This window comes from Microplitis demolitor, chromosome 1 (genome assembly GCF_026212275.2).
Source record: "Microplitis demolitor isolate Queensland-Clemson2020A chromosome 1, iyMicDemo2.1a, whole genome shotgun sequence".
In the NCBI taxonomy this organism is placed as follows: Eukaryota; Metazoa; Arthropoda; class Insecta; order Hymenoptera; family Braconidae; genus Microplitis; species Microplitis demolitor.
Window position 1 is genome coordinate 9,222,864 of NC_068545.1, and position 24,221 is coordinate 9,247,084.

The window sequence follows — 24,221 nt, forward strand, 5'->3', positions numbered from 1 at the left end:
TCTGAAATACACAAGGAAATATAACATTAAAAATTTATTTGCTACACGGAGAGAATTTTATGATAAAAGTTATTATCGAATTATAGTACAATTTTTAAATTGAATTTTATAGTAAAAAACATCATTTAAAATACTAAATAAACAATCTGAATTGTATTATCTATCAACTATACAGTCAAATTTACAATTATTGATGATAATCAGAAATTATAACTTTTATAATCTTAAATATTTTCTACTATTATCAATATCGTAATTCTTAATAACCTGATGATAATAGTTACTATCAGCCCAAATAATGATTTCCATCTAAGCTAATAAAAAATTTAAATACAGTACTACCTTAGTAAGTTACGACCTTACACTATTACGAATTTTCTCATTTTTACAACCCGTGCTTAACCCTAAACCACCAAAAAAAATTTTCGAACTACCTGAGACCCTCATATTACATTTCAGTTTCATAGTGTGTGTGTGAGAGTATGTTTATTGTATTTTATAAAGTAGCTGATCATTTCATGAGATTTTGAGGGGTAATGTGGACATGCAAAAATTGTAAAAAATATAAAATCGATAAATTTTGAGTTAATTTAATTTATTAGACTTTAAGATAACCCATCCAGCCGTTACTTAAGTTTTAAATTGATATCAGATTTAATATTAATCATAAAACAAATGAATATTTAAAATTTCTAATATTATTTACTTAATCAATATTTTTTTTCTAATAAAACAATCGTTAAAAATTTATTTATTTATGAAAAAATTTATTTCACTCATTATTGCAAGTAAAATTAAATAATAATTACAGTCGAGTCTCGTTATGAGTCCGCTCGTTATGAGTCCGTGAACCAGGATTTCCACGGAAGACCTTCCCCCTCCACAACGTGAAAAAAAAATTAATTTCAGAGTCTCGATATGAGACCGTATATTCATGAAAAGAAATTAAGAGTTTATTTATCATATTAGTCCTATTTACATATAAGAAACATAACACTCAAGTCAAACGGACTCATAACGAGATACTGGAAACAATCACGTACACACTCACACGCTTAAAAAGTAGGGGAAGTTCAACTCACGACTGTCGCCTGCGCTGACAGAGTGGGGGTACACAAATTCTTAGAATTATATTCCCCTACACCCCTTTATGCGGGTTCATAACGAGACTCGACTGTATTTATATTGATTTCGAGAAATGAAAAATTAAATGTTACTGATAAATTTTTTTGCCTGCATTTACAAACACTAACGATCCCTCACACCTACATACCCTTCCTAGCTCCAGGTCAATCGAGACTAATACTTTTATTGCCCCTTAAACTATTACGACGGTCCCAAATCGTCGTAACTTACTAAGGTAGTACTGTATCAGCGTTACAGTCTGAAGCTTGTCTACATGTAATTTGTTTCACTGTGTAAATGATTAATTTCACATGCACACATATACCCACGCATACATGTACGTTCACACACATGTACACGGAAGCGCACACACATGTACACACGTACGCACAAATATACCTACGCACACACGTATGTTCACACACAAGCACTCGAGTGCGCACACACATGCACCCGTGCACATATGCACCCGTGCACACATGCACGTATGTATGTTATGAATATAAATAAAGGATTTAAATTTATACCGATTTATCCTATTTCTTGTTTAAGAAATTTTACAACTTTGAATCGTAACAGTTACCATCTTCAGTTCTAACAAATATAATCTTTAATAGTTTGAATTAGCATCTTCGATAGTAATCGTCAACAATATCATTTCTTACTGCTATACTTTCCAATTGTAAAACTAATTATTCTAAGCACTGAAAAATTCTATTACTATTTTACATTGTTAAAGTTAAAAATTTTGTATTGTAGATGATACAATTAAATTCTCTCCGTGAAGAAAATTTTGAGGTAAAAATTAGAATAAAATTTTGTGATTCAAACTTGTAGTTGATAAGCGAAGAAGTTGAGTAACTTTTATTCGATGAGGATTTTAAATAAATAGATTTCAGTATGATTTTTTTATCTTCGATCAATAATTTGAGAAATGGTTAATTAACAAAATGGTCATTGGGGACACTTTGTATTAAATTTCCTGTAGATAAATGAAAGAAATTTTAATTTTATTAATAATATAAAAATCAAAAATTCGAAAGAAAATTCTTGAAATAATTAAACAAGCCAAGCTGCATAAATAATGAACTAAAAAATAATCTGGAATCATAAATCTAGAAAAAAAAAATTACGCCATCAAAGCCAGCTGGTTTATGTTAAGATCTACAGTGTCCCAAGTGTAATCATGTAGAATAAAATTTTTTTAGCCATTATAAGAAATCCGATACACTACAACTTTTTTTATTTGTTTATCTCATTTTTTTAGAATCACGTAAGTCAAGAGGCTTGAAAAAAAAAAAAAAAAAAAAAAAACGATAAAATGTCAGAAATAAAATTCATAAAATTTAAATGAAAAATAAAAGTAAAATAAACGTTGGCAATATGACAATTTAACGTGTCACTTTATAGATAAACTCGTCGAAATTTAAATCTATAGTGTAATTTTCCTCGTCCATGATCTCTGTTATATACACAGTTTGTATGTGCGGGTAACAGTGTTGTTATTAATAGCTGCTGCGCATTATCGTTCATGCATAGCCGTGCGAAAAAGTAAGGAGTCACTAATCTTCATGAATCAACCCAGCGAAATGTATTCGTATGGGGCAACTTAATTGCATATACCGTCACTTTTGTCGTGCACACAAGTAGAAATGCAAGGAAAAAAAAAATACAGAAGTTAAGAAAAACGCAAATGAAAAATAATATATACATATATATATATATATATATATATATATATATATATATATATAATTTTTCATTTGCGTTTTTCTTAACGTAGATTATATATATATATATATATATATATATATATATATATATATATATATATATATATATATATCTACCGGGGTCGATATTGCTAATTCTTGTTATTTATATTTCGCGTTTTTTTTTTTTAACACGATAACGTGGGACGATGCCTCTATGCGATATACATATCAAAGTGCGTAATGACCTCGTACGAATTGTTAACTCAGCTAATATGTTAAGTGAACATGGAGGAAAAAAAAATCAATCAACTTTCCATTTTTACGTTGTATTAAATGAAAATATATTTCAGTTTTATTCATAACATTTTTATTTAATGTCGGTTAACTTTTTTTTTTCTAATACGAAGTGCATCCATTTAATATTCCACCGCTATAAATTAAGAGCTCAAGTACACAATGGTATCTTTATTTTTATAATTTCTTATTTCTTGTTATTTTTTAAAAATATGCTCTCACGGAAATAAGAAACTGTTAAGCTATTGTGCGTACAGGTAGCTGTGTTTATTATCATGTGATTTTATAACCTTAAATAAAAATATAATAGCCTAGAATTTTTTCGTATGGTAAGTTTGTTTGAAAATAAATTTATTGTGGTTGTAGTATTAAAAGTGAAACTTTATGTTACCTAGGTAAGTGCGTTTAATTTGAATATAATTATGCACATCTAAAATGCAACAGCCGTGGTCTATATCGTTTATTGTTAGAAATTTTTTAACAGTTTCGTCCCGTTAAATTGTTTTCATAATTTATTATTGCCCTAAAATTATGTGAAATGTCTATTATTTCAATTTTTACATTTATATCAAAATTAATGAGTGAAAGATTAAAATTTTTTATTAATCACTATGCTTATTATGATTGAGGTGTGCATTTTTTCCAAACTATTTCAAACGTTTAAATAAATGATAAATTCATGAGTAAATTAGTCAATTACGTAGTTTATACATGTATGGAGACGTGAAGCAAACAAATTATCGAACTAACAATTTCGAATTTTGATCGCAATAAGATTTCGAAATCTTCTATAATTTTAAATCTATAAATTCTTGTAGAGATCTACATCTCCCTGAGTAATTCTATATAAAGATGTTGAGATAAATGTAGACTAAAATGTTTTTAAATTAGATCTACGTTCATCAATTAAATTTCATTAGATCTTGAAGGGGTTCCCCCGTGTGATAGGTTCAAAAAATTGATTTTTTATTTTTTGCATAAATACATTCCTTAACATGTGTAAAATATCTGGTAAAGTGATTTTTCAAAATTCGAAGTCGTTTGAAGATACAACAGTTAGAAGAAGCAGATATTTGGAGCGCTGATTTGACTGGTAGGTGGCCTATTGTAACGAGTAAAAAAAACCAGAATTGAAGCAAGAGTAAAGCAATCCACTTTGAAAGACTTCCAAAAAGAAGAGGAAGGAGTACTCTATGGACCAGGCATTGCAGATTGATGGTAAGTAAATATTAAATTTTCGTAGTTTTAACCAAACCTGAAACTTCAAACGCGTTTTTCTCAAAACTGTATTTTTCAAGCTTTCCTCCATCATATCTTGAGAATGGTTTCACTGATTCACTTGAAATTTATAGGGTAGACTCAGCGATGTAGGTGCACGAAGTGTACTAGAATCATCCAAAAATTTTGAGCATTTCTGGTTTCTCCGTAACGGAACAATAAAAAAAATCATGAAATTAAAAACTTTTTTTTTCAGAAGTCTGTCGAAAAAACCCAATTTTCAATATTTCCTAATGATTCTAGTTCAATCGATGCATTTAGGCTTACAAATTAAAAAGTCGCTCTTTCTTCTTTTTTTTTAGACAAGCTGATGAGCCAAAATCATGGAGGAAATGAGCATACTTTTTTTCAAGGCGGGTGTCTTCAGAGCGGTACAACTTACGTTCTAATGAAGATTTTTATTTCAAATTTGTTTTACATACTCTTGAAATATTAATAAATAAATGATAAAAAAAAACTCAAAGTTCTATTTTTTTATTGGTCGTCCAAGAAAATTCCCAAAAAACGCTTAAAAAACAGATCGTCACAGAGGGGATGCGTGCACCCTTAAATCAATTTCTTCCATGTTTGCGTTAGTAGAGTCGAGAATATAATTTTTCAAAATTATTATATATATTCATAAATTTACGAATATAAAAGTTTCAAGGAGAAAAAAATTAAGTAATTTTTACTAATTTTGAAAAAAAAAAAACTACTATCCGAGAAGTAATCTTTAAACCTTAAAAAAAATCAAAACTTCTACAAAACTCAAAGTGAAAATACAATATATTACTTATAATAATAATTTCTATTGATTATAAAAATTACTGCATTCAAAATAAAATTTACGAGCGACAAATAAAAATTATAATGTACCAATAACTTGTATTATTGTACTTAGTAAATATTAATTAACGCGCTTTTGTGAAAGATGTTTTCTGGCGAGCAATTCAAACAATCCAGATAGTAATTTTTACAATCTCAAATAGTAATTTTATCTTCCGGAGTATCAATTTGTCTTAGCGACATTCTAAAATATACAGTAACCTACGTAGAATTACATTCGAGATTTAATATTTATCAACTACACGAAAAGAATTTTTGTATGAATATTGCCATATTATTTATTCTGAAAATTACTCTAAATCGATTAATCTTGGGCCATTACGACTTTTTACTTTCGAATTACGAAATTTTACTCTTTCACTGAGTAAAAATCAATCAGATTAATTCTTACTCATAATTACGAGTAAAAATTACACCTAGTGGCTGTCTTAATGAATTCTCTCTAATTCAATTTTTACTCGTAGGTTATCATAAAAAGTTGACCGTTAAATTTATAAAATTTATATTGAATTACAATATAAATTTCAATTAAAAGGATGAAATGTCTATAAAAAATCTAAAATCCATTTAACTGCCTTAGAATATGATTTAAAATAAATATTTTGAAAAAGAAAAAAAAATTACTCGTATTGTGTTGAAAAAAAAATATACAAAATTTTTTTTAATTTTAAAATAAATATTAAGTTATAGAGAGATACAGAAATCGTCTTTTTTCCAAGCCTACGTATGTGTGCGTAACATGTAAGTTGTCGCGAGCAAAATAAAAGACATTTAATCGAAACCGATATTAACCGAAGATTAACGAAGACTACTGAAATATTACTCTCCAATTTAGAGTAAAAATTACTTCCATAAATAAGAAAATTTATTCAAGTTATAAACAGTTTTTCATCATAAAATTAATGGGTTTAAAAGAATGGTATATTGGGGAGTAAAAATTAATCGCACGGAGTAAAAATTAACAGATTAAGATGAGATATTTACAATAATCGATTGAATATAGGACTTAAACAGGATATTATGAAATCATATAATCATACTACTTTATCTGCTGTTAAAAAAGTACTCAATAATAGAGTAAAACATAGTCTAGTAACGTTACTATTTAAACAAAAAATAATAAATTTAAAACAAAAAATACTAATTTTTTGCAACGTCCCAGGATTACTCGAAATTACAGAGTAATTTTTATCAAAAAATTCTTTCCGTGTACGAAACAAAAATTGCGACTAATGTACTAACTTTTAATAATTCTAAAAAGAATTTCTACTTTTTGTAACATTGAACTATTTTTATATGAATAAATAAATATTGAATTTTTCAAAGCGAAAATTTAACGAAGCTGTATTGTAATTATTATGATAAGTGAAAAGTACAATCTAGATAATAATAATTGAAATAAAAAACTAATTTTCTGCAAATCATCGTAATTTTTTATTTGAGAAAAAAATTTTTTTATTGTGATTGTAATTATTATTTAATTTTGACCTGCATTTTTCTCCGTGTCGATAATTTCGCTTAACTGTTATGTATAGAAATATCTTTTTATGCATAAAGTATATTAATTAGTCCCGAAGATGTCTGATAGATTTCAATTAATACTTTTTTTCTATCATGTAAGTATTCTGGAAGGGGTGTGCACTTTCAGTCAACACTTGTTTATCTTTCATAAACAATCGTTTGTATGCAAGTAAATGAATAATATATTTATTATAATCTAAGTGTTTACAAGGGTGTGCATTTTCATAAAATATTTCAATTTATACTTGCTTATCTTTTTTAACTGATCAGAATTATGTGAATGCATAAATACTGTAAAATATATACTTACTTCAGTCACAAATGCGGTGATATTTTGAAAAATAATTTAATCTATTTCATTACTATCAATTAATATCTAGAGGTAAAGAATGCATATTAAAAATAAAGAAAAGATCATTGGTTTATTTTTAAATTATTTTTTAATTATTTCGATAAAAAATGATATAAATCGGGTACTTAATAACAAGATAATAAGTATTATAAACAAGAAGACTAAATACAAATGTACAGTGGTTTATTTTATTTTATTTTTATTTTTTTTTTGTATTTTTCATTATTTTTTTTTTCTCTCCCAAAGTTAGTCATTACAACTTCTTTTACTTATTATTAATAGTTTATATAACTTAATAAACTATAATTCATAACTTAGACACTGTTTTGTGTTATTTTAGTTATTATTTTGAATATTTTATTAAATTTCTTTAATGAATATTCTTTATTACGTTTAATGATAAAATCTGAGATATTCCAGCTTGTACGAGTACTTGCTCATGAATAATAACGTAAACTTCTCCATAATTATTTCTTACTTTGCACTCTCTCTCTCTCTCTCTCTCTCACTCTCTCATTTTGTATTTTATATTTTTTTACATTAAAAAAAACAATATTTAAAACCATTCTACGACTGGAGGAAATGAAGACAGAAAGAAACAAGATCAAAAACAAATAATCAATAGTACATAAATAAAAGAAAAAAAAAATACATATATATGATGAAAGAAGCACTAAAAAAAGATAGTACATTTTTTAAAATGATAAGATAAGATAAATAAATGACAATACATAATAGTAATTGCAAATTTTCTTTGTGTAAAAATATTGCTACATTTTGGTACGTTATTTTTTTTTTAATAATAAGCTTTGACGATCGTAAAAAAATCTGTTCAAATATAAATTTTCTTTTTCACCAACAAATATTAATCTGCGCAAAAAATTGACAGACCTTTACCAAAATGGTAGGTATAATTTTTTGTTTAATATATTTATATATGTAAAAATGTTATTCTTATTTTTTCATTTAATGAATCTCGCCAAGGTGTTCTTCGAATAATTATATCTGTAATCTCGCAGTAATTATTAATTATATTGCACTTTGGTGTATTCCATAGTTAATTAACTTATTAGGATTGTTTCAACTGCTCGTAAACGAATCAAAACAATTTATTGCAATGAGTATTTATTTATTCATTTTGATAAAATACTCAATTAAAATTTTGTTAGTTTTCATTCAAAATTATGTCTTACTAGTGTGTCGTTGTTCGAACAATTTAAACTATTTTATTTATATATTTATTTAAATATATTGCTTGGCAATTGCAATTTAAACTGGACTAGTTCAATTTGTCTTTGATTAATTAATTTATGTATTTATTTATTTAATTATTTATTTATATTTTGTCATGTAACTGCGAGTTTGAAAATTAATCCACGGAAAAAACCTTGACGTGAAACTTTATACTAATTTTATTTTTCTTTTCTTATTTTTTTTTAAAGACGTATCGAAAATAAGTGCGAAAAGTAAAGAAGCATGTGATGCCACAAACTTTTGCATCATTTTAATTTTACAATTCATTTTTTTTTTCCTTTTTTCTAATTACTAGCCTGGAAAAAACGACACATATATCGTCATGTATGGCCATATGTTACTATTTATGGTCATATACGGAAATTGGCAATACATGACCATGTATAGTCATATATGAGTACACAAGGCCATATACGATCATATATAATTTGTTTTTCCCGGGAATAGGTAATTATAATTTAAAATAAAATCCAAAGATAATAAATTAATATTCGCGTCATCAGACCCGAAAGAAAACAAAACTTTTCACTCTTTTAAAAATTAATAATGATAATAATTAATAAGTATTTTAATATTCAATATTCAAAAATTCAAGCTACATCTTTTTAATATCGAAAATATATTTTTAAAATAATTTTCACACTTTGTTTATATATATATATATATATATATATATATATATATATATATATATATATATATATATATATATATATATATATTTAATTGGGCATATATACATACTAAAATAGTAAATCTACCGGCTATTGCCTTTTTTAATACACAAAGTCAAGCGTGACAAACGCATCAAGATAATGATTATCAATTTCATCATTATTATCAATATTGTTATTATTTCAATATTAATTTATTATTATTATTATTAATAACATTAACATCATTATTATTGTTATTGTTAAACAAGTGCGTTTGTAAATGCATGACAAATAATTAGTGGTATTTTAAAAACGTATAATTGTTATCATAACATGAACAATTATCAAAAAGTATCTCGATTTTTCAATTAATTATAAGTATATATGTTTTTTTCATTAGATACATTCTTATGTAATTGAGCATAAATTTTAAACTTGAGAATTTTGGTTTAAGATTCAAGTTTCAAAAAAGAATAAATGTATTAATTATTAGTCGAGATTCTTTTTGATTAATTTTCATAAAATTTAAACTTCGAGGAATTAAAAATAAAATTTTACGGTTCATTGTTTTTTTAATTTAAAATTTATACTAAATTTGAAATGTTAAAAATTTTTAATACCAAGTTAATTTTTTTTATTGAGTTAATATTGTATGGGGAGTGTTGTATTTATTATTAATATCATTAATATAAAATAAATATGTAACTTCTCGGAAAAAATGAACTAATTTTGAATTCCGTTTATTAATAAATAAAAGTAATTTTTCAAGTCCTTGAAGTTTAGGTCATTAATCGAGAAATTCTTTTTCTTTCAAGTATATGTTAACATTTATTTTAATTTAAAAATTTATAATCTTAAAATTCATTTTATTTAATTGGTAATTTCTTTCACTTGCATTTGAAATGTTTTGTAATGTTAGATTTTATTTTAAAATTCTGAGTATTTATATATGTATGTATGTGTATATATATATAATTTTGTAAATAACTATGTTTCGGTAATCTCTTATTATGCAAATAACCACTTTCAAGAGAACGAATAAGCCACAAAAAAAAATTAACCTCCTTCGTTATTTATTTTTCTTTAATACTTTTATTATTTTCCAGATATTAAATTACAAATATTGATATTAATATTAATATCAAGTGTCAAGTTATTTCAAAATTACATCAAAAAATTTTTTTGGCACCCGAATCCTCACTGCAATATCAAAATCCAAATAATTTTTTCCTAAATTACCAATCATAATTTTGCAGTTTTCAGTCGTTTACCTGGTTTGCGTTATAGATTTTGAAAAGTGGTCAATAAAAAGCCGTTGGAAATCCATAAGGACACATAACAAATTTTTTTTTTATTGAAAAATTTTGTTTAAAAAATATTAAAATTTTTTGCATGAATTTTAATTTCATTCAATTTTTTAAAAAAATCCCTTATGGTACCTGGGGTTCATAAGAGTGCAAAAACTTTTTTTTTTACAGTTCGATATCTTTCTAATCAATAAGTAAGAAAGAAAAGAAAAAAAAATTTAATTAATATAAATTTTTTTTTAACCTGCCGGGAAAAACGAATCATACATGAACATATTTGGCCATATATGGCATATATGCCGCCATATGATTTGTTTTTCCCGGGATCCTTATAATTCGTGAGTGCGATAAACGCAAATGAAAACATTCAAAATCACGAAAATTAGTTTTTCTTATGTTTTGAATTTTCGAGACTAAAAAGACAAAATAGATTTTTAAAAAAATTTTTACACGCACTTGTGGCGCGACTTTTAATTCTTCTTATTAATTATGGTTTAATATCAATAGCAATTTCAAATTCTTGACCACTAACACTTCATTAAAATACGTTAATGTATAAAAACATAAAAAAGAAAAAACAATTTACGATTAATCTTAATTTTTATTCAGTAATAACATTCAATATTAAGCATCGACACACTAATAAATAAGAACAAACCTTTGGCCATCAAATAATTAATGTCACTAGCTAATATTGGCCATTAAAAACTTAAAAAAAATCTTAAACGCAATAACCATTATCATTATGATTCTAGTAATCAACTAAGCGAAGACCAAAACCGAACCAAACTAAAGTGAAATAAAAAAAAAAATAAAATAATTTTGGTAAAAACCGCGAAATTAAATTGATATGTGTCCATTCTTTGATCGTAATCAACTTCGTTTACGGTACCACTGACAATTATTCTTCATATTATAGTATATTATATATTTAAAATATTTTAAACAAAGTTTTATGTATAAAATAAACGCAGTCAATTTATTAAAAAAAGTAAATAAAATTAAAACTATTTAAAAGTTTCCTATTTTATCTTGAAATCAACACGACTTTCATCAATGTGATTAATATTGTTTAAGATTATTACCATTATTATTTAGTTAATTTCTTTTTATTCAGTTTCCAGAGTTAGTCACAGCCTGTATTTGTTGTATAGTCACAAGTTTTCTACCATACCAACGTAACTAACTTATATTCTGCCTGCAACCTATTCTATCCAAATTATTTAAAATAACACGGAGAAAAAATTTTTCCAAAAATTACCATAAATTGTCGATAATGCTGCCATAAGTATTGAGATTATTTTAAATATCAAATAGGAACAGCTCATATACACATATAGGAATTGTTTCCATACTAAAAAAAGAGTGAAAATTGCTGAATAGTTAAAAAAAACTATGAACGATTAGAAAATAACCGGAATAAAATGCTCAGATATGACCATATCTATTTATGTATGATTATATATGACCTCACGTATATTATATAAGAGGTCATATATATGACCTCATGTATGACTATACATGATCATATCTTCAGCTGTTCACGAGGAAAAATAATTAGATATGACCATACATGATCATATACGATCATATATAGTTATATATTATTATGTAAGATCATGTATGATTAGATCCGAAAAATGGTCCTGCATGATCAAGTATAATTATACATGACCATTTTTCGAATGTGATCAGATCTGAGTATTCATGCGTGACCATTTATAATCATATCTGAGTAGTTTTTCCTGGATAACAATTTTTACTTACAGCAAAAAGTAAAAAATTTTATTAAATTTAATTATGCTTTAACTAAAAATTACTAAATTTTCTAAATTGTTTGTACCATACAATTATTATTGTAAAAATGTTTTTCATACGTATATATCTTGGGAATTATTTTCATACATATGGTTACCGCTGCCATATTATATGGAAATGATTCCTGTAATATACATCAAAATCATTTTTATGTAGTATATTATTAAACATGGGGGCATAAGCATGAAGATCATTAGCACAATGTATGGGAACTAGTCTCATATGTTTACAGTATCTACTTTGCAAATTGTTCCTATAATTTTTTCTTCGTGTTTTTAACGAAAATAATAATTTTATTCAAATAATAACATGATTGTTTGAGTATCAGATTGATGTTAAGCTTTAATCCTCTATTAATAAAATTATTTTTTTTTTTATATAATTCTAACATCACTTAAGTTTGGCCCTGTATTTAATTTTGTACAAAAGTTACATTCCAAGACCGGAGTGATAGGCACTATTTTTATATTTTTTATATATTCATTTTTTTGCTTCTTTATACTATAACTTATTTATTTTTGTTATATCTATCCGTCGTTTCTTTCTTTCTTAAAATCCCCGAAAAAAAAAAAAAATAATAAAGCGTTGTAATAAAAAAAAAATTTCATAATTCAAATTACAGCAATTATTCAAATCACTGCAACCTTTTCCGTTACCTTTATCTTTATCTTTACAAATGCGAAATATTATAAATCACAAGTTCAAGTCATTGGGCTAGTTGGTTATTATTATTAATAGTTTTTTTTTTTTTAAATTAAGTGTTAATTAATGTTACGTAAATGTAAAGAACATGAGATCAAAGTTTGATAATATCTCGACGCTTTTCCTTCGATGTAAAAAACTTAGACGCCAATAATAATAATAATAATAATAATAATAATAATAATAATAATAATAATAATAATAATAATAATAATAATAATAATAATAATATATTGATATTAATAAAAAACAGACATACGAAAACCAAATATTAAAATATTTTGAATCAGTCGATGACTAATTCATGTGGCAATAAATTGTTTTTTCTCATTGCTACAATCCCTAGTTGATCCGAATCACGGGAAAATTACCGTAATTTACAGTGGAGTGCGGCAATTCGCGGTAATTTACCACAATTTGTGGAATTTTCACCGTAACACGGTGAAATACTACACTTTCCGGTAAAATACCACAATGTTACCGCACTTTTGCCGTAAAATACTGCGGTATTGTCGCAAATTTACGGTTAATTATCGTACTCCTACCGTGATTGACCTGAAAATACTGTATTTTACCGAAAAGACCGCAGTTTGCGGTAAAATACCATATTTTACCGTAATTCTTCCGAATACCGTAAATTACGGTAATGAAAGTAATTTACACCAATTAGCCGTAATTCGGATCCACCTGGGAAGTAATCAATAATAATGAAAATATTATATTTATGTATATAAATATATATATAATTAAAATAACCTTGATTATTTTAATCTTACAACCATCTGTAACACCACTCATGATTAAATATTACTTATAATTTAGATAAATTAAAAAAAAAAAATTAATGCCGAGGCGCCGCGTTGAAGCGACTCTCAAAATAAAATCACGATATCGCGATAAGGGTTTCTAAAAATTTTAGTAGAAAAAACTTAAAATATTAAATTGCTTTTCTTATTTTTGCAAATATGAATAATTAATAATAATAATAATATATTAATGAATGTTTCTAACGATATACACAACAAAGAACTCACGTAACGCATGGCCCAAAAACAAAGTTAAACAAAGCACAATTGTTATTGCGTGCAATAATTATTACAATTATTTATTTACTAAACAAGTCCAAGATAAATTGCAATGGATAATTATATGGTCTGTTATACATTTATATTGTATATATATATATATATATATATTTATATACTCAATATCAATAAAATTAATTAATAAAACTTTGTTTTCGCCAAGTCGTTAGTACAGTTCTCACTCTCTTAGTTTGTAAAAAAATTCATCTTTCTTTTAAAAACTAGTATACTACAATACATACAAAAACTCTTCTTAATTAATTCAATTAATTATTTATTTATATTTATGAAATATTAATTATTGTTGTTATGTGTATCATACAAGGATGACCAATTGGGACTTAAAAATAAACAGTTTGATAACTCGTTTATTATAATTATAATAAGTTTTTTAATCTCCGCTTTGTCACGTGACTTGACATTTTAAATCGTAATTTTTTTTTTTTTTGCCTAAAATATTCATTCTGTACGACAGACGGCAGTGAATGACTAAACACACATGCGCGTTAATTGGACTTGACGCGTTATTTTGTAGCAATAACAATTTTAAAACGCTCGACCGAATGAGTTTCGTGGAAGTTTATTCTCATAAGTTGCGAACTAGCTTTTTATTTATTGTTTAGAATAAATAATAAAAAAAATATTATGATTATTAATTAAATAAATAATGTAACCAACTTTAAAACGCATTGTGTTGGTATTTCTTACTTTTTTTCCAATAAAAACATCAAAACCCGAATTATATATGAACATAAATGTGATGAACAATCGGAACATTATAGGAATCACTTTTGTTTGTTAATATATACTTTTATTTAAATAAATATTCCTTTTTTTTTCTTTTTTGCATTATATTAAAAGTTGGGCCATTCACTGTTTACGCCGATGCCCGAAAGCATGTCCGCGACATCTGGTGTGCAAGTAAATGGGAACGGTGATTCCGCGCTGTTTGAACTTGTGGATTCAAACGATTCTAAATCACTTGTTATCGATTCGATGTCAAGATCAAGCGCGGAACTGTATTCTGATGGTGGAATCTGAAGTAAATCCGTAAGTGAATCTAGATCAGCCAGGCTACCATCCGTGACGGCTGCTGTGGGAATTGCCGGTTCTTCTATTTTAATTGTCGGATGATTATTACTGTGGTTATTCATGGAAAGACCACCAGTAGGAAGCATCGCCGATGTACTCCTATCAACCGGTTCTTGCTTTATCAAAACGCTGTTGTAATTGTCGAGGTGCAATGAGTTGTTGTTGGTGGACGGACACGAAAAATTGTTACTCCTCCCCAGTGTAAACTCGTGGTGGATATTAAGCCGTTCGTTCGTAAACTCATTGCCGAAATCCATGTCATTTTCTTGTTTTATTTTTGGTTGTAAGTTATTGTTTCGATGGTTGTTATTATTGTTGTTGTTGCTGTTATTGTTATTGTTGTTGTTGCTGTTGTTGTTAATCATTCTTGTTGCACCAGGTACATTGGTAGTTGTGGTAAGTGAAACATGATCATGGTAGTTATCTTCATAAAAGCTCGCGGATTCTGGTGAATCCGGGGTATCGCAGGATGGACTGCTTGGTATTTTAGCGGTAACATTTGGTGGTACCGGTGTATAGTCCATAGAGATAGGCCTCTTGTCAAAGGCTAGTTTTATTTTTAGCCTGGACACGGGGTTCGTCGTAGGTTGAGCCTGAAGCCTCTTCAAAGATGATTGGTGGCTATTAGCGTTGTTGTTTGTGTCATTACGTGATTTTGTGGATATTGTTGTCGTGGCAGTCGTTATCGTCGGGCTGGCTGGGGCATAAGACGTTGGTGAGGACAGTGGCGAAGATGATGATATTGAGGATGCAGATGAAGACGAGGAGAACTTTTTTAATTTCTTAACGTCTTTAGACTTGGGAGGTGACGGTGGCTTTGCTGCTTTTTTCCTCGGACGATATTTGTAATCTGGATACTCCATCATGTGGAGTTGTCTCAATCGTTCGGCTTCGTCGATGAATGGTCTTCTTTCAGCGTCGTTTAGAGTCTTCCAACGTCTGCCGAGTCTTTTACTTATTTCGGCATTGTGCATGTCCGGCTGTACTTCGCAAATCTTTCTGCGTTCAATTTGTGACCATACCATGAACGCGTTCATCGGTCTTTTAATATGGTTGGGGTTATTTTTCTTAGTCTGAAACATAAAATAAATTTTACCGTTAGTATAATTCTCACTGTAATAAATAATATGTGCTGCCGAATGGAATTAAGTAATTCAAAGTCAGAAACTCATTAATAATTTATAATTGTTTTCAGTGCTTCACACCTTATTTTAACTGTCAGAGTGTTGGTATTAAGTAAAATTAGGTCAATAAGCTTTTTAAATAAAAGGATAAAATGCTAAAGGTAACTAATAGTACTGAATTACTGAATTACTATGGGTAAAGATAGATAGATAGATAGATAGATAGTATAGTATAGTATTATATGGGTTCAAGTAAAACGGAAAGAGGGTTACACATTGAACTGAACACCTGGATGTAATTTGACTTTCGTATCGTCCGGCAATAAAGATCCACCCTCGCCCATTATACCGAATTTATTAACACGATTCGACCACACCTGCTCTTCTTATGTTTTTGATATTTCTTCTTCACGTACTTCCGCATTAACAAAAGTGTCATAAATTTTATTTTAGCACCACATCGTCAGATTGCTTTATGATTTTTCATTTCAAGTTAATGGATCTTGTGTTGTTTTTAATCATACTTCAACCCAAAATAAAACATTATATCCCTAATGTAAAAAGGTTAACGTAATGTAATAAGTATTTTTATACAGGAAAGATGGACAAAAAACACTGAAGAAAATACAAATGTGGTTGCAATGGCGCCAGTGCTAGCAACACTTAAGCATTTAAAGCCAATCAGTGATGTCGCTGGCGACTCACTGTCGTGTCGAAGACTAATCCGTACTTTCAGTACAGTTTAACTGTTAAAGTCTGTATTAGAGTTAAAAGTACTCTTCCGCATCAGCTTTTGCGATTACCGGGTTTAGTTCAACTTGTTTGTGTATTTATGTACCTATTGATGTAAGATGAAGACACACGCAGTGAACTGTCTACTATATATCTACAGTATATAATAAGGGAATCGCTCAAAGAAATCGCATTCTCACGTTTGTCATACATTAACCAGTTAATGGACATACAGTGCTTGATTAACTATTATTATATATGCATAAATATTTAAACGTTGAGGGATATATATTATTAATTGGTTAACTTGTTCATTATTAATTATATTAAATATATGGTGAGTATGTTAATAAAGAGAAAACGAAGGTATTTTCTCTTATTGCTTAATAACGCAAGTTAAACTCACTAGTTCTCACGACAACTTTTGTCACCTCTGACGCCACTGGAAAACTCGTCAGTCTAGTATTATGATTATATATATATATATATATATATATATATATATATATATATATATATATATGTATATATAATACTCCACAGATAATGTAAATTTAGTTAGTAGTTGTCTCAACTTGTTCTTATGATATTTCTTCTTTTATATGTTTGTATGTTTAACAAACAACTTTTAAACAGTGATGATTTCTGTATATACGTATGTTCGTATAATCAGTTGGTTGGTTAGATACACGACATTGTGATCAAGTTCAATAATGAGAAAACGCGTGCAGATTTTACAAGTGGGTATTGTGTATCTGGTTTGTTCTGACTAAAACTCAAATCGTCTCAACTATATATTTAACTATTAAGAATTTGTAATAAATCTTTGTTGCACTGAATATTGAGTAATATCGGAATACTTTAAATTACTACAATTAATTTGTGAAAAGTGCACGCCCCATTGTAATAAAAATACATATTAAATCACATAAAATGTTTTTTTTTGTTTTAATTACTTAAGACTTTTAAGAAAAATTTGTCAAGTTTTGATTGTAGCGGCAAAATTTGTTAGATAAATTCTGAGCACACCTTTTGCTTTTAGGGGGTAGGCATAAAAAAAAAAGGTTTTACGATGTTATAGATTTATTTTCTTCATAATTATGAAAATTAGGTTAGAAATAAACCATAAAATATTTCAAACTAAAAGTAACTTATAGATAAAAAAAAATTCTTGACTGAATAAGAAGCTTTTTATTTTTTGTTTGTTTTTTTTTTCTATATATATATATATATATATATATATATATATATATATATATATATATATTTCCTATTAACTCGGCTTTACTTCATAACGGTAAAAGTAATAAAAGTTTGAGGAAGAGGCGTCATAAAGTTAATGGTTAAAAGATGCCGAATATGTTGGAAGATTTCCTATATCAATTTAATAACACCGTGGTCATTATACTCTAACCCGTTACAAGGGAAAATATTTAACAAAGCAATATCATAAAAATAAAATTTTTCTTTCTGACTTACGTTTATTTATTCTCCCTCACAGCGTTATTTTCGCGTGCCATTCTCTAAAAATCCAACGCAAATTTATGATACCTCATTTTAACAATAAATTTTTTTTTTTTTTTCATGTACAAAAAAAAAAGCAATAAATAATTATATTAGCTCTAAATTATTTTCATCTGTATTACAATTTTTTATTTATTTATATTCATAAAATAAAACGGGTGTCCTCTTAAATCACTTTTTCTTTAAAGGAAAGAACAGTAACAAAGAGCATAAAAGTACACACTTTTAAAAGTGTGTAAAATCTTTAGTCCTCATTTGATTTCCCTGGTGAATAAAAAAAAAAGTAAATAAATAAAAGCAGAAGGGGTAGCAAATCTATTTCGGGGTCATACTTTTATTTAATATAAAAGATAAAATGAAAAAAGTAAAAAATTGAGATAAAAATAAATCTTCAAACGTAAAAAACACACACGCAACTTATACACGATATGACTGACTTTGTGTTAAAACTCGGCCATAGATCTCTTGATCAAAAGAGCATGCTTTCATTTTCTTTATTCTTTTCATTTCTTTCATTTTTTATTCAACTTTTTCTTTTATTTTTTTTTTTTCTGTTCACCAATCACCGTCTGGTCGTAAAACTGTATATGAAGACATGGTTCAGATCCCAGAAGTGCACTGAGAAAAATGAAGCCAAGATGAAAGGAAAGGAAAAGAAAAAAAATAATAAATAAATAAATAAAAAAAAAAAGTTCATAATAAAAATGTTGGAAAAGCGTTACTGGCATTGAGTATGGATATGTGCCAAGTACGTGTTAACCCTAGTTTATGTCTGGTTTACCACCTGGCCTACTATGTTAATAATTTATATTATAAATAATAAATAATTTAAAAAATGAACATTAGTACGATTAATTACTATTTAAAATTGGCTTCTATAATTAATGAGGATTATAATTGTTAAACATGTACTGAGAGTATGCAGAGAGGATGAACTGATAGTTATGCACAAGTGCGTGTGCTTGAGACATCACATTAAAGTTACTAATAATGTAAGCGATTTAAAACGCTTACAATGACGCGGCTTGCAAGGTCTCACATAATTATTACCAGCTATTGCAACGTTGTGTATCTGTTTGCTTCAATTACCTCTACTATGCCGGTTTGTCTTTGTTTTGATACTCAGATTGTGTGTACGCATATTATTGCGCCCTGTTTTTAACAACAACAGCAACAATAATAATAACAATAGTAATAGTAGTAGTATGGTATCTATATTATTGTATGTATATCAAACTTATTATATGCAACACCATGAAACTGTGGTACGTATGCACATTCGGGGGCAAAGTATATTAGCTTTGGTTAACAATTAACATGATAGTAAGTGTGCGGTTTCAAAGGACATAATGCGGCTACCATTTATATACCGATCGGATTTCTCAAGAGTTATATTTATTATTCAGATTTTTATTATTATTGTTGTAGAAGAGGCGGAGGACAAAATGAGTCTTCTAACGAAAAAGCAGCAATAGTGTTTAAAAGACCCATTTTAACCCTTCTCGTTTCAATTTAGTAAAAAATTTAAAAGAGTCATACTTCCGGGTCTTCTATTGAGTGGGTTGTTATTATTATTAGAGGAGTGAATTTTTTAATAAGGCAATGAGGAATCGTGATTTTGAATTTCAAATCAAGGTGGTTTTATTGAAAACTTGAAATACATTTTTTGAAAATAAGTTAAATATTTAGAAGTGGTTTCACATATTTAGATGTTATAAAATTATGTCTAGTGCGATTTCGAAATGATGCTCTCACTAATTTTTCCGCTTCTTTACTATGAATAAAACTATTTTGAAAAATTTTTCAGAAAAGAAATTTTTTAAGCTTTTAAAAAACTGAAACCTTCGTTTCTATTAATTTTTAAATTGGATTTTTAATCTGACGTAATGTCAGTTTATTGTCTATATAGATTTATATATTGAATACAGCCAACGAAAATTTTTATTTGATTCCTATTATTCATTTAATTATTGATAATTTATGTGAATACTTTTAAAATTCAATTATTTAATTTCTAATCTAAATAATGTTTCATAACGATGTCTATTGGAATAAATTTATTATAAAAAATAAATACATAAAATATGCTGTCTTATTCAATTTAAAATTAAATCTAAAAACTTTGAAGACAAAACTATAGATTTTGAAAAATTGTCATTTAATTATTACTAAATATCCAAAACTTGAATTATTTTCTTTCAATTACAAACGGCTTTAATAAATTTTTCATAAAATTATAATTGTAGGTAATTTAAAAAATTTTTTTTGTAACGAAAAAAAAAAAAAAGTTAGAATTATACTTTTGAAGTTGTAATATCACATTTCGTAAATTTAAATTATTGATGGTAAGTATAAGTTATTGTGTTGTAAAGAAGGAATAATGTATGGAGAAATTATAGGATTCGTAGACCCTATTCGTGAATTATACAAATGAAGGGGTCAGAGAAAAGAGGGAATAAGTGCTGGTTTATTTTTAGCTTTATTTTTATAAATTCATTCTACTTGCCACGATAAAAAATAAATATAAATTAAGATAGTTAACAATAAAATACAGTAAGAACTCGTTATAAGACTATTACTTTTTCTCTCAAACTATCGCCATACCTGGTTTTTAAAAAACACAGCAATATAGTCTTATAATGCGGTCCGACTGTAGTAAATATTTGAATAAATACAAAGTACACGGAAAATAAATTGTACACTGATAAAAAAGTTAACTTGATTCAAGAGCGGAAATTTTGAACCAAGAATTTCCTTTTGAAGAAAATGATTTTCTTGAGTCAAAAGAAAAAATTCTCAAACCAAGAGAAATTTACTTGACCTAAGAATAATTTCTTGGCTCAAAAATTTTTTCTCTTGACTTAAGAAAATCATTTTCTTCAAAATGGAATTCTTGGTTCAAGATTTTTTCTCTTGAATCAAGTCAACTTTTTAATCAGTGTAATAATTTAAAATGCTAACATTGTAATTTTTCCTATTGATTATTGTAGTTTTGGACTATATACCTTTAAAATCATAATTTTTACGATGTAGTATTGGAAATTTCATTTAAAAAATAATACTTCAGACAAAATAATACAAAGTCAAACTCAATAGTATAAATTACGATGTGAACATCGTAAAATTTGAAGTAGTAAAGATTTTAAATAAAAGTCTAAAATAATAATCGCTCGGGTGTTGGATTCGAACACGAGACCCTTCGAGTGCGAAATGACCGATGCCTTGACTACTTGGCCACAGAAAAGCCCAGAAGGCTCGATAGTTTTTAAGATGCATATAAATGATATAAATAAACAGTCATAAATCATAAGAATGCCTCTTACGGTAAATACAGTTACTATTTAAAAATTACGATGTAACATCGTAATTTTTATAACTTACATCGTTTTACAACAGAGGCAGCACTGCAATATTTATTTTATTCAAAAGTAAATAGAACGATAAATATAGGAATAAATATAGTTTTTGAATTGTAATTTTTATTTTATTCTTTTTACGATGTTACTATTGTAATTTTTGAAATAATTTTTAATTCAAAAAGTCTTTTGTTTAATTTACGATGTTAAATAGTAAAAAATGTAATCTATGTAGTAAATTTTGAAATAAGACATTTGAAAATTGATGCTAATGAAAATATAGTCCACGATTACGATGTTAACATCGTTAATTTTAGTGGAATTTTCTTTCCGTGTATGAAATAATAATTGAAATTAATTATTTTAAATGCTGATAAATAATAATAATAATAATTGTATTTCATTTTTGTTTTTTTCTTGTTTATTAAGAAACAATAATTCAAAATAGTTATAGACACGTAGTCTCGGAATTTCGTTCTACATGCAGTAGATAAGAGTGATCTCAATGATGAGAAGAATGTGAAACGTTGTCACGTACGCACTTTATGCTCTTATACACGCAAAGTGGATATAATAGACACCAGCGGCGAGGTCTGAGCAAATCAGTACGCACACTACTACTCATTACTCAGTATACTCAGTACTCCCGAGAGTTATTGCCGAAGGCCATGATACCGAGTTGAGATGCAGGCTTGCCTCTCCAAGTGACCTTAAGTCTCCTTACTTCCGTCAGCTGCAGGCTAATGGTGAATAATATATAATAATATTCATGCGCTTGTCATGTTTTTCTTATTACACTAAACTTTTTATTTATTTACTTATTATTTTTATTACTTTTTTATTCTTTTGTCTTTAACTCTACTCAATCATTTATCACAATATTTACAATTATTGTCGAATAAAAAAAAATCATTTGTCACACCATATTTTAATCATTTAATTGCCGTCTACATTAATCACATTAATTAACTATAATTATAATTTTTAATTGTGAAAAAAAATGTTTTTTTTTTTTTTTAATTACAGGTCGCGGGCTGTACATGGGCAATTGAACTTGAAAATAGATAAGTATTGTATATTGTTGGCAGGAGACTAAGTAGGAAGTAAAAAAAAAGACAAATGTGCGTACAAGTGCCACTAGATTGTACTGGCAAGGATCAAGGCGTTTGCGCAACAAACCGCGGACTCGCGGAATCTCTTTGTCGCTTCCTAGTCGGGCAACGCACGTCCATGGAGAACACGGAATTGTTATTTTGTCTTAAGAACGTGAGAATAAACTTCAGAATTTTTTATTTCATTTATTTTATTTTTTTTTTTTCGTTTTACTGATCCTCTAATGACTGCAAATTTTTTTTAAATGCTGAAATTGTAATCAGCTTTTACTATTGTATTGATTTGAGCAAAATAAAAGCTGAGTGTAAATTAACGGTTGAAATTAAAACGTCACACACCGGAAATATTATACTACAATCGTGATTACAGGGAAATTACAAACGACAATTGTACATATAGTAGAGTATTGTGTACGGAAGTCATAATTCTTTTAAGTGTTATGATGATTTATCGGTTTGTTTTACAATTTTTTTTTTTATTTTATGTTTTTATAGTTTTTATTTTTTTTTTTTTTTTTGTTAAGATTTATGAAGAAAAAATAAAGTAAGTGGAATTGTAAATTGACGAGACGATTGTTTTATTTTTTTTATTATAAATTAAATTTTCACACGCGACTCATTAAAAATTTAACATCGTTTTTAAGCGAAAAAATAAGTTTGCTGTAAACAGTTTGCTTACAAAATTTTTCTATTGATTAAAAAGAAAGTAAAAAAAATAATAATTAATAACTGAAAATACTTGAGTAAATTATTGTCCGAAAAAATAAATTTTATCACAATGATTCAAGCCGACGTAATTAAAATTTTTTTTTTAATTTATAAAATTATTTTAACCTTGACAATCACCTTTTATTTTAATGTTGTTTCGTTTTTTTTTATTATCATCATTATTATTAAATTATGAATTTTTTTTTAAATTTTGTTTAGAAAAAAAATTTTTTTTTAACGAGATAATTTAAAATTAGTGGGATATCTGAGTCTGATCTCTGTCAGACTAATAAACGTGAGTAAGAAAAATTATGAAATCGTTTATCACCCGCGATCGAATCTCAAAATGTATTTATTCTTGAGGCCTTGAAATCGCGTGAGTGGATTGATCTGTCTGTCTTTATTCCGCTCGTTTTATTTTTTAGATTTTATTATTTTATTATTTATGATGAGACATAAATAAAAAAAAACGTCATAAAGTTAAATAAAAAAAAAATTCAACATTTAACAAAAAAAAAAAAAAAAAACAATTACAGAATACGCCAGAGAACCAGTATTAGTTTAGAAGAAAATAATCAATTAGATACACTTTACACACCTTGTTTTTAGTAGGTGCAGCAACTAATGTTACTTATACAAAT

General features: G+C 27.1%; 1 protein-coding gene across 1 annotated transcript in view; it reads right to left on the reverse strand.

Annotated features, from left to right (window-relative positions):
• Nucleotides 1-11,312: 11,312 nt before the first annotated feature.
• LOC103574770 (dual specificity protein kinase splA) overlaps nt 11,313-24,221 on the reverse strand; it is a 38,893-nt gene continuing 25,984 nt past the window's right edge. Inside the window, exon 2 of the mRNA XM_053738100.1 lies at nt 11,313-16,097. Coding sequence (XP_053594075.1) covers nt 14,787-16,097 — 1,311 coding nt within the window. The 3' untranslated portion in view covers nt 11,313-14,786. The remainder of the gene's footprint in view (nt 16,098-24,221) is intronic.